Source organism: Branchiostoma lanceolatum, chromosome 16, assembly GCF_035083965.1.
Source record: "Branchiostoma lanceolatum isolate klBraLanc5 chromosome 16, klBraLanc5.hap2, whole genome shotgun sequence".
Taxonomy (NCBI): Eukaryota; Metazoa; Chordata; class Leptocardii; order Amphioxiformes; family Branchiostomatidae; genus Branchiostoma; species Branchiostoma lanceolatum.
Window position 1 is genome coordinate 8,242,690 of NC_089737.1, and position 11,638 is coordinate 8,254,327.

The 11,638-nt window shown below is 43.5% G+C and overlaps 1 protein-coding gene across 10 annotated transcripts; it reads right to left on the reverse strand.

Annotated features, from left to right (window-relative positions):
* LOC136421949 (keratin, type II cytoskeletal 8-like) lies at nt 1–11,638 on the reverse strand. Of its 10 annotated transcripts, none has more exons than XM_066409546.1 (15): nt 10,886–11,637; nt 7,816–7,876; nt 7,277–7,372; nt 6,746–6,913; nt 6,226–6,351; nt 5,538–5,758; nt 5,135–5,235; nt 4,758–4,814; nt 4,237–4,284; nt 3,686–3,860; nt 3,192–3,324; nt 2,869–2,967; nt 2,528–2,576; nt 1,780–1,858; nt 1–788 (listed from the first exon to the last, which is right to left on the reverse strand). In XM_066409546.1, exons 1-14 carry the CDS (start codon nt 11,515–11,517, stop codon nt 1,800–1,802), a joined length of 2,025 nt encoding a protein of 674 aa, XP_066265643.1. In that variant the 5' UTR covers nt 11,518–11,637; the 3' UTR covers nt 1–788; nt 1,780–1,799. The 10 variants fall into 10 exon arrangements, with proteins under 10 accessions (XP_066265643.1, XP_066265646.1, XP_066265647.1 ...); XM_066409549.1 differs by lacking the exon at nt 1,780–1,858 and adding an exon at nt 1,889–1,901; XM_066409550.1 differs by lacking the exon at nt 1,780–1,858.

The following is an 11,638-nucleotide window of genomic DNA, read 5'->3' on the forward strand; positions in this document are numbered from 1 at the left end:
TCTGTAGAAAGTGTTGCTTTTATTGAATGAGCACCCGATGCGAAATCTTTTTCCCCATTAGAGCTTCATACAGCAAGAAAGAGTAATTATTCTAAAATGCACCAAAGCCGCCCCATACATAACATATCGTAAACAATACCGTACATCTTAACATCATCACGTTATAAAATCCTACTCGACTTTACTATGGTAAGGTACCCATGTACCAAACCAACTCATACGCGTCATTAACATTCTTACAGTTTAAAAGCTGTGCTAATTGGTTGAACCATAGCATATGTAAATTACTTCAGTGTACTCCGATTCATAGAAGCATTGCATTCAAATCAGCGAGTCAACCTCTATATAGTTTGTTACAAAAAGTGTCATGAGATTAATCAAATACACTGTCACCGACTATGGTCCTTGCGTTCTCTTTTTTTTCTTTTTGGTAGTTTTGTAACTGTTAGAGTTGAACATTAGAACAGAGGACAAAGCTGCTGAAAGAATCTATGCATTCGTGTAACTTTTTATGTTCTGTAGCTAAGGTTGCGGATATATTCGTTAATTTTTGCCCTACAATAGATTTTTTAGACAATAAAGCGTGGCCAATCACCGTTTAAAAGTAGACACCGAAAATAAATGGATTAAAGATAGAATGCAAGTATTTGGAGATCTACTTTTATGGTCTCAACTTAAGGCAGCATCTCACTGCCACTGAATGAATTTCTTAAGGCTTGCAGGACTTAAGTGATGGAATCATCCTCGCATGTCGTTGTTGGCATCTTCCCCACTGGTCGTGTCTTAGTCTGTTAAGAGAAAGAGAGGAATACCTTTAGAACATGTTCTTCAGAGCTTTTACACTTGAAACACTCAGACGAGACCGTCTTTTCCACAATGGTAATACAATCTTCTCATAACAAAATGGTACAAGGAGTGTGATTGGCGCAAACGGCATGACAACATTGCATGATCAAGCTCGTGACAAATGAAATAATGTTGCAAAAAAATCCGCAACTCCACATGCGCATGGTGGCAAGAAGGAAAAACCAAAGCGTGCAAAAGTCTAAAATTCTACACTACTAGCTATAATGCTGGGCACAACAAACAATTCAGGGACTTCAGACTCTACGGAAATGTTTTCAACAAGGAAAGAACGTTGTATGTGACCTAAATGATCTGCTTTTCGGTGCCATTTGTGTTCGGTCTGAAGCCCTAAATTGTGTGTTGAGCCTTGGCTGCTGCGATGCACACAAATCTTGATGTCTCGAATCCCTCTTCGAACCAGAGCAAAAATTGAAGCGTTCAAAGTCAGGCAAAATACTGGTGCTCTTTTGACTTCTTGGTTTGTTTGTGTTGTGTTTCGAACAAGAACGTGAGAACAAGCATGCAAACGTACACACATTGAAACGGAATTTTTCATGAAGCGTGCAAAAGATGGAATGGCAGAAACTTCAGACTTTAAACTCTTGGTTTCTTTGTGTAGCAAACATGGACGAGAAAGCAGACGTGCAATCAAACGTGACATTTTCGAACGTGAAACGTGCGAGCGAAAGATGGAATGGCAGAGACTTGTGACTTGAAGCAGCTTTTGACTTCTCGGTTTCTTTGTGTAGCAAACATGAACGGGAAACAGACGTGCAATCACACATGGGACATGTTTTAACGTGAAACGTGCAGAAGATGGACTGGCAGAGACTCGTGACTTGAAGCAGATCGAAAGAGTGACTTGAGGAATTTGTCCTCATCAGAGGTGTGCACATCACACAAAGTAAGAAGAACAGAGCTTTGTATGCAAACCTTCACCAATGGCAATGCCCTTAGTAAGAGGTGGACTGGCTGCTGTAGCTGTACGAAGTGGTAACGGTGGAGGAGGATGCTATATAACATGAAGCAACACGATACGTACAGGCGTTACATTGCTGTTTGGATGATGATATTCGTTCATCGTTGATATGGATGGATGGAGAGTGATGAAATGGTGCCGTAATGATGGCATGAGGGAGGATGCGGGGATGGATAGAGGGAACGGTGGGTGCATGAAGGAAGGATAGGGGATGGGTGACGTTGGAATGGTGAGGATAGGTGAATGAAAACGAAATAACAAGTTAAAATACAAAACGCCGTGCAGAATGTTCTAGCATGCATAGTACAAGCATGCAAAAAAATACCTCATGCAAACGTAAAAAAAAATGCACACCGCTGTCTTTGGTGCGCTGAGAGAAAAAAAAGGTCAAACGCTTTTGCGTAGTCAAATACCCACTCACCACGACTCGAAAGTTTTTTGACCTTCACTGATCTGGCTATTGTGTTGCATTAAAAAAGATTGCATTGGAATAGGATCGGTTACTACACGAGTAAACATCAACTAACGTCTCGGTCATTCAAAAATAGGACCATGCATCTTCTAGATGTACCACATGCAACAAGATTCGACCTCCCCCTCCCCCTTTTGTAAAAATATCTAGAAAGATCTCGTCTATTCACGCAAAATATCGCGAGAATCACTCTATGGCTATATGACGTCATTGTCTTCGGTAGTACTTACATCGGAGGGTCTCGGCAGAGGCAAGACCGTGAATCTCCAGATCCCACACCTGCAAAGCAAAAGGTATACGTCACTCACATGTTCTAATTTGTTGATTGTATTACACAATTCAAGCTGTACATGCTGTTGCTTTTTCTGGTCGGTACGTTATTGTAAGTACTTACTTTTAGCCTGGTTTCCTTACAGCTTCAATCTATTTCTATCAAATTTCATTTAAGAAATATGCTTCAAAGTTCACCATGATAAAAGGTATGGCTCATTTCAATATATCCCTGTATTCGTTTCATCAATAACTAGTTAGCTAGTTGATTAGTTGGTTAGAATAACTGATTTGAACTTACAGCATCGTCGTGCCTGTTGTTCAGGACCACCTTAGATTTCGACTTCACGTCCAGGACCTTGCTGCCTGTCTTGGAGCCGATGAATCCATCGCCCTTGATCTGAGGAAGAAAGCAGACGAGAAAACGTAAGAAAACATAAAAATGTAAGAAAACACAAGAATTCCTGACTGATTCATAATTGAAATCTTTTTTCGAGAGTATACATGTATAGTAGAGGTTCTCAGTCTGGCGATGCATTTGCAAAAGATCTCGTCTATTCACGCAAAATCTCGCGTTACTTTCAAAAGATCTCGTCTGTTCACGCAAAATCTCGCGTTACTTACGTCCCACTCTTGGTTCTTGTTTCCCTTTGCGGCCTGGTCGGCAACGATGACCTTGTCTCCCTTAACCTCTAGGGCCAAGTTGTTTGCCTCGTTGATGATCCTGTCGCGGCTGAAAGACCAAAGCTGCTCCTTCCTGCAAGGCAAAAAAAGTATAACGTGTAAGTTTGAATCTGCAGTTAAACATAAGACCATTAAACAAGTTGCTGATATTGTCAGCCCTAAATACCCAATATTTGCTTGTCTGTCTTTGTTCTTGACTTCCTTGTTTCCTACCATACTTGACCAAGGGTCTTTCCTCAAAGAGTAATGATACGACCATTAAAAAATGGTTTTTGCACCCGTAAAACTTCAATGTTTGTTTAGGCTCTTAACCGAATGTTTGAAGACGCTTTATCTTCAGAAAATATGTAAAGGGCATGGAAAATTCAATATCAAGAAACCATCACTGTTTATATGTATCAGTCTCAAATATCCAGATTGTAATTTAAACTTACTTCTCGGGATAGGACCTCTTGGCCACGTTGATTTCGGAGCCCTTGCCGCCGGCTGCCTGAAGCACCAGGTCATCCTTGCGGTAGATGAGATAGAAGCTCTTGCCCGCCAGGATGCCCATGATGTCTTGGCTCTCGATGGTCAGTGTGACCTCGCTGCCAGCATGGCTCATATCTGCTACGGAACAATGACGTCAGAATATCAAAAGCCTGTTTGAAGTCACCAACTACTAGCGTTTTTTGCTACCCTTGTATCCATCCCGTTCTAGCTCCTGTTCGCGCATTTGATAGCTTCTTTGCCAAATATTTTGCGTGAAAGCTATCAGAGAAGCAAATTCACGGGAACTAGAATAAGATGGATACTAGACTAGTTTTCACGTCTAAGTCTATGACCACCTTCCCTTCACCGCCTCCCAACCACCGCTGCCTATGCGCTGTGGGAAATGAGTGATGATTCATTTGGCATGGACAGAAATGCATGTTTAACGCGGCACCATTCCCTTGTTTGACGGCACCATGCCCACTGTTTGCCGACGCTTTGTCGGATGACGTACCCGACTGTCCGTATGCGGAACCGCCGGCACCACCGGCACCACCGCCGCCTGTTGTTGTTTACAACACAGTTGTATTCAATGACGAATTAGGTCACAACAAACAAACAAACAAAACAAAACAAACAAACAACAAAACATTGACGTTTAGGACATAATTCACACGACGACATTAAAAGTTAAACAAATACAGCACGGACAAACTAAGAAAGGGTAGGCTAGTTTAGAATTACAACAAGGAGGTTTAATACTGTTAGAATGTATCAGTTAAGCCCCCCTCTCACTGGACCCGCGGCACGCTGGCGGCGTGGCTGCGGCCGATCGAATTGACAAAGCACTCAACGAATCTCTTTAAGCTGTGTGTTTGGTTGTCTTTTTGGTCATACTTGTACGTTTTGAATGATATTTACATCATAAAGTCAAGGGTAACCCAAATCCAGCTTAGGACGTAGCGACGCCGCGGGTCCAGTGAGAGTGGGGCTAAACATTTGAAAGACATGGAGTCAGTGTCCAACAATACTTACCACCTCCGGCCCCAAAGCTACCGGCACCACCTCCGGCACCGAAGCTCGAGGAACCACCTTTCACGTGTCAACCAACAAGGTTATCAACAAAACGTCAAAGAAAGAAACACAAAGGTTACAGAAACGGATAATAACAGAAAACGTGTAATTGTATAGAAAGGGAACACAGGATTACAGTCGGCAGTGAGTAAACAACAAAGGAACATTTAGGAGTAAGGAATCATTCGAAGACAACAAAAACTTTGTTAAGTTGAAAGACAAACAACGAGAACAAAGAGTTACACAAGGATTCATAAGTCAGACAAGAAGTAAACAACGTTTACATACATCTCTAACGGAGTCTTAAGTGATGAGTACGCCATAAGGAGTTATCTTACCACCGGACGAGATGCTCTTGGTCTGAGACATGCCGCCGCCACCGCCGCCTCCCGCGCCGAAGGAACTTGAGCTCACGCTTGCGAAGTCGAAACCATGCAGCCTGTGAATGCAAACCAACAATCAATTAGCAATTAGCAGATAATGATAACCAAATAAGGCATCAATGGTAACGATCTCACTCCTTCACATTTGCAATTACTGCAAGGACTGCAACACTTTTTTATGGTGTTGGATCAAGTTGAAAACTTTTAATACGCATCGTATTAAGAAATGTTAGTTTTCATTTTATACAAAAACGATCAAAAACGCGAAGCAACCGTTCAGAATCCAGTCGAAACAACTGCCATATTGCCGAAAGGTATCGTCCGGAAGTACGTCACCGGAAGTGCGTCACACAGTTACCTGCTCTCTTCGCCCTCCAGCAGCTTCCTGTAGGCGGCGATCTCCACATCCAGCGCCATCTTGACGTTGTGCAGTTCCTGGTACTCCCTCATCTGCTTGCTGATCTCACCGCGCAGGCGCTGGAGCTCAGCCTCCAGAGCCTCGATCTCGGCCTGCTTGTCGGCAAGCTTGCTTGCTCCGCTCTCTTCGACATTCTTCAGTTGGCCTTCCAGTTGGCGATTCTAAAGGCAAGAAGTAAAATATACGATCAGGCTCTGCTGAGGCAATGATAATGTCCTTGGCTGAGGTAACCAGTGCTTCGGGCAGCTTCGGGCAAGATAGAGAATGCTTTGTTGACACGCAAAATCTCGCGATACTTGCAAAATATCTCGTCTGTTCACGCAAAGTCTCGCCTTACAACAAAAAAAAAACTACAATGACTTTCGTATGGTCAAATGCAAGCTACAAAATAGAAAAACAAAAAAAAGTGTTTAGCTTACAACGAAAATCGGTCTCTTGTACAGTGAAGCATGCCTATGCGTCAACAAACATTGCATTGCAACTTTAATAACATAAATTGACCCACTGTTAAGTAAATGCTTGGCGAGGTTGGTGTTTGCTAACTTGGCTTTACTTTGATGCTAGAAAAACGCGAGAGTTATCTGGAATGAATGATAAACATTGTTCTTTTTTAATTTAATTTTCTTACCCTGTTCTTCATGGACTCGATCTCAGACTGTAGCCTGGCGATCTGGTTCTGGTACTTGGACAGTTCAGAGCGGGCGTCCGCTAGGTCGTTGGTGTTCTTACCAGAGTTCCTCTGCAAGTCCTCAAACTGAAGGGAAAAAATAGAGAAGACAGAATATGAATCAATGACACAAATAAAAGAATAACCTGATTCCATTACAGAAACTATACTAACAGATTCCACTAGTAACTAAGCGAAGAGCAGGAGAAGACTCTTTTAGGCAGCTACCTGTTTATAAATAACGACTTAGATTATCAACACATGTAGCTGTATAGTAGACGTACAAGAATTTTACTTGTGTCTTCTATCAATATTATGTAGGTTACATTCTATGTGCAGATTGTACTAGATTAATGTAACTACCCACCATAGCCATATACTACGCTGTAATGGATTGTAAATGATATAGTTGTTGTGCAACTATATGCTATGACTGAAGTATCAAGAAGAATTTGCAGGATGTCGGTGAGTTTGAGCTTACCTTGGTCGCATACCAGCTCTCTGCCTCTGCCCTGCTCATGCGCGTGAGCTGCTCGTACTGAGCCTTGACCTCTGCCAGGCAGGAGTCAAGGTCAACATCCGGGCCAGCAGACGGCTCCAGCTCGATCATGGTGGAGTCCAGGATCTGGCTGTTCAGAGCCTCGATTTCCTGCACGGGTGAAACAAACAACCCTTCAACAACAGATAATGACGTAATGCATCAGCTATCTCTGTATAGATGTTAATACTTTACTTTTGGGACTACATCTGTAAGCAGCGACACCTATAGCTGCAGTTCAAAGTGAACCAGTCAGAATTGCCCTTAGGAAGGTGACAGACAGTCACTAAAAGCTGTTTGAATAAAACACTTCGTTGTGCACAGAGATTTTTTTCATTCTGTTCGATTTACCAGCCTGATAAAACTATTCACAAACCACCAATGTGGTTATCACCTTTGCCGAGAAGTTTATTTTCGGAAGCGCTTGTTTGTAAGTTAAAGTAAGTAGATAAAACGATATGTATAAGTACTTACAGCAGCGTACACTTCCTTCAAGAACTCGATCTCTGACTTGATGCTGTCCAGACGAGCTTCCAGGTCAACTCGGGTCAAGGAGGCCTCATCAAAGTCCTGAAATGTATGAATAAATTAATAAATGAATGAATGAATGAATGAATGAATGAATGGTATGAACGTATGTAATGAAATAGAAGTAGAAATGCATCAAGATATGCTGTTTCCATCTGTTGAGCTTTCACGTTGTCAACTCTTAAGAAGAATGGTACATTTGAGTATTTTGCACAAAGGATCTCTGTGTTGTGTGCCCACTTCCTCTCATGACGTCATGTCTACGTTTCCCTCATTTACTATTCTGTCCTCATTCATACAGGTGAGAGAAGGTAGTGCATTATTTATGAACCCGTTTCTCATGCGACCCTTTGTGAAAACAGCTAGTGTTGCCGTATCCGCGCAACCTCTAATTATCCTTGAAGCACTATATTCACCCACTTGTTAAATGATACACCTGAAGCCACTTTCCATTTAAAATACACCAGTGAAAGTTCTTAACGTACCGCTCTGATCTTCTTGATCTCTTCTTCAAGACCCTCGCGAGTTCCAACTTCATCGTCGTACCTGTAATAAGCAGAAATAAGAAAAAGGTTTAGCTTAAAGCACATTATGACTTAAGACAATAGAATGTATAGTACAATGTGTAAGATATGTAAGAATACTATGGTGTCTATGTTGTTAACATTCATTCAAAAGTCTATAATTTCCTATGTTTCAACCAAAGTCTATACTGTAGTTACTGATATGTAATTTTAACATTGTGCTTTTTTTTGTATTGTGTTTTGTTGTGACACAAGCAATGAATGAAAGTATAACATTTTGGTTGAACGTTTAGATCACATTGGTACCTGATATCTAGTAAGTATCTATATTGATAAGTGGGTCACGTTAGCAGTGTCTTCATTTGAATAATTTATTCATGAAAGAAGCTACTTCAGTGGTGTCACTGATGTGTAGAAGATCTCTTAACAGCTCACGTAACGCGCTCTGACACATTCGTTGACCCGAACCATTCAGAACCTTTGAAAAGACCCGGTCACACAACATATCCAAGTCAATCTCATGCCACTTCTATTCTTAGGACTTCGCTGGACGATTTTTTAAACTCGCTTTTGTCCCATCTTTTTAAAGAGCTGTCGTCTGTATACGCTTGCGCGGTAAATTATGTTGGGTTTAAAGGGTTGAATGGGAGAGAAAAGCCCGTGCTGTCTTCGCGTAGAAAACCCCGTAGAGTCGACGGGAGGGTACCGGGTAGAAAGGAATGTCCCCCGTACTGGACAAACCGGTTGGACTGCATGTCATGCGCGCCACATCGGCCTCGCATAAATGAACCGGCACGCCATCTTAACTGAAAAAAATCTAGACCACCTGAACACGTTAATCCCTCTAACTTCTTTTCACCTTTGTCCTAGAAGTTCATTCAATTAAAGAAAACTTACTTAAGTTACACCTAACTTGATTTTCCCCGAAAACGCGTAATGTCTTTTGAAATAAACGAACCAAATCAGGCCAACATACCTCTACTTTTGCCTCTCTGGATTGTTTATGGTAAACTTGTCAAGCTCGAAATAGTTCGCAATTTTGTACAAGTGCTACCAGCATTCTTTATTTGCTAAAACTGGTGCTTGAGTTTCTACCACTCAAGAATGTTAAAACATTCTCAGAACTTGGCTTCGGAGACTTTAACTTTTGTTTTAAAGCTCTTAAACTTAGGAGTGAAATAGAAATGTTGTTTTGGAGCATGCTAGCATGTAGATAAGATGCTCAGTAGAAGATAAACGGCGACATGGCACGTAAGTTTTTACAGAGGGTCATTCTTTTTCAAACGCCCTCCTTCGGGCCAATCAAAATGGCGGACACCATGTTCCGCACATTCCAACTTTTCAGCTCCCAGCATGCATGACAAAGGCACACGCCCACACGTCAGTTTACGTTTCCTTTCCACCCTTTTCCTCAGGAATTTCGCTGTTCATTTTGGTTTTCAAGATATTATCGTTGAGGTGTGTCACAGGTGGTTTCTTCCGCTCACAGGATGGTAAACAAGGAGCGGGCACGACTTAAAGACCGGTCGAATCAAGAAGGTTACATGGAGACCTTCTTGCTCAAATGTTTGCAAGATATCCCAAAAAATGGGTGCAAAAAAAAAAAAAGGAATTTGGTTTGTAGTATTGTTACTGATATGAATGTTAACCTCGAGTTGGTACCGGATGCATGCAAAGAAAAAAATTGGTAGCACCGGGGTTTAAGTGTGCAGGTAAAAAGAAAGTGTTTCTGCCTCTCCCCGAAAATTAAAGATGGCGGCCGATAATTATGCAGTCGAGTCACTGACTTAAAGAGCCTGCCACAACTTTCAAGTCATATGGGGAGCTTTTACGCCACAAGATCTAAATTCACAGCCCTCATCTTGACCTTTGACCGTTAAGGAAGCTCTCTCAAGGATTAACGATAACTTGGTCATGGGAATAACTCGATACTATGTTCCTTTTATCCCAAAATTTCACAGTTTGGTTTTAAATGTAACCTTCGTGAATTAGTATGCAAACCACGTGGCGAGAAGTGGGAGGAATGAAATACCAGTCGTTGTTTTTCATAGTTGTGGAAACAAAGCTTGAAACATTCTTAGTGAGGTCAAAAACGTTTTCTTAAAAGGTTTTGTTGTTCACCATGGTTGCGATAGCTCTATGTTGTCTGTAACTACTTTTACTGAGCCCTTTTAATGAATGCGCCCTGCCGGCATTCTTTGGAAGAGGCGTGGTCGCTTTTTAGACAATCCCAATTTTTGGCTTTTTGTTACAATTTTAATGAACCTTCAAAATTAAGACTAACAGCCACCGTTTTGTTTTAACATATACATTCGACTTGTATGGTAAAAGTTGGTGTTCTTACAAACCTCACGATTTGCACACTCAGAAAGGTCGCAAGTGGTTCTACTAATCGGATGCCGGCATACATAGTAAGGTAGGCGTGACGGTTGAGGTTCGACGAGCCCACCACCGCATGCTTGGAATTCGTATCGCCCGGCACAAACTCATTCTACATGCGATACACTTTCTACACCCTTTCCGGGCCGCCTCGCCTGACTTCATACGCTCACAAACTTGGCTCTGTCATTTCCTAACATACACTTACGCCACAGTGGTTTGCTCTCCAAAGAACGCCACCATAAACAATAGACAGGTGTGCGGATCGGACGTTAAAAAGGGGTGTGGTCGCAGGTACGTGTAAGACAACCTGTGTTTCACATTTCTTTCTACACGGTATTACAACACTTTAACGCCCCCCAATCGCGTACTCGCAGCTAAAATACCTCTTGAAACTAGTAGTTGAAGGTTGTAGGATTCGCGTAGCGCGTCGTACGACTACAAAACAAAGCTGTTATGTTAGGGATGAGTAGTCTGTGAAAACACAAGCAACTGGGGTATGACTATTTCCCACTCTACATTGTTCAGGGACAAAGGGGTCGCTGGATTTTAAACTGGGCTACGCGCTGCGCCTGTGAGTGAATCCCGTCGGTGATTTGTGTACGGTATGTGTACACAGGGACACCTTAAGAGAGATAGGGTTTCTTCTTACCTTGTTTTGAGTTCTTTGACTTCGCCGGAGAGACCGTCCCTCTCGGCTTCGAGGGAGCCCCTCTCGGTGTTGACGACCTCGATAAGCTGGCGGATCTGCCGCAGCTCGGCTTCCCACATGGCCCCCAGGTCGGGACCGGAACCCTTCTGCTGGACCATCTTCAACTTCATTTCCAGCTTGCGGTTCTGGTTCTCGAGGAAGCGCACCTTTTCGATGAACGTGGCGAAGCGATCGTTGAGCCCGACCAGCTCGTCTTTGTCGCCGGTACGCTCCACTCGGACCTGTCCCAGGGCGACCAGGGCTTGGCTAGCCTGCTCGGCCGTCATGGAACTGAAACCGTAGCTGCGGCCGCCGCCGCCACCACCGCCGCCTCCCATACGGCCTCCCCCGGCACCGGACCTGGTCATCGAGGAACGGGACATGGAGGTTCGGCCGCCGCCGCCGCCACCACCGCCGCCGAAACGGCTGCTGCCTCCGAAGCTGGCTCGGCCACCACCCCCGCCGCTACTGAAACTGGAGCTGTAGCCACCGCCGCCGCCGCCGGAGCTGAAGCTAGCCCCGCCGCCGGAGCTAAAGCCCCCGCCGGAGCTCTTGAAGCTCTTCGTGGTGGTGGTCCTCTGCTGGAAACTCATGTTGGATGTAGGTATAAAGGGAAGCCCGTGACACTGAGGAAGGACGTATGGAGTGTAGCTGCCAGAGAAGGCCGAGTGGGACAGACTCGCTCTTTATTCTCGCGCAGGACACCTACCCTCT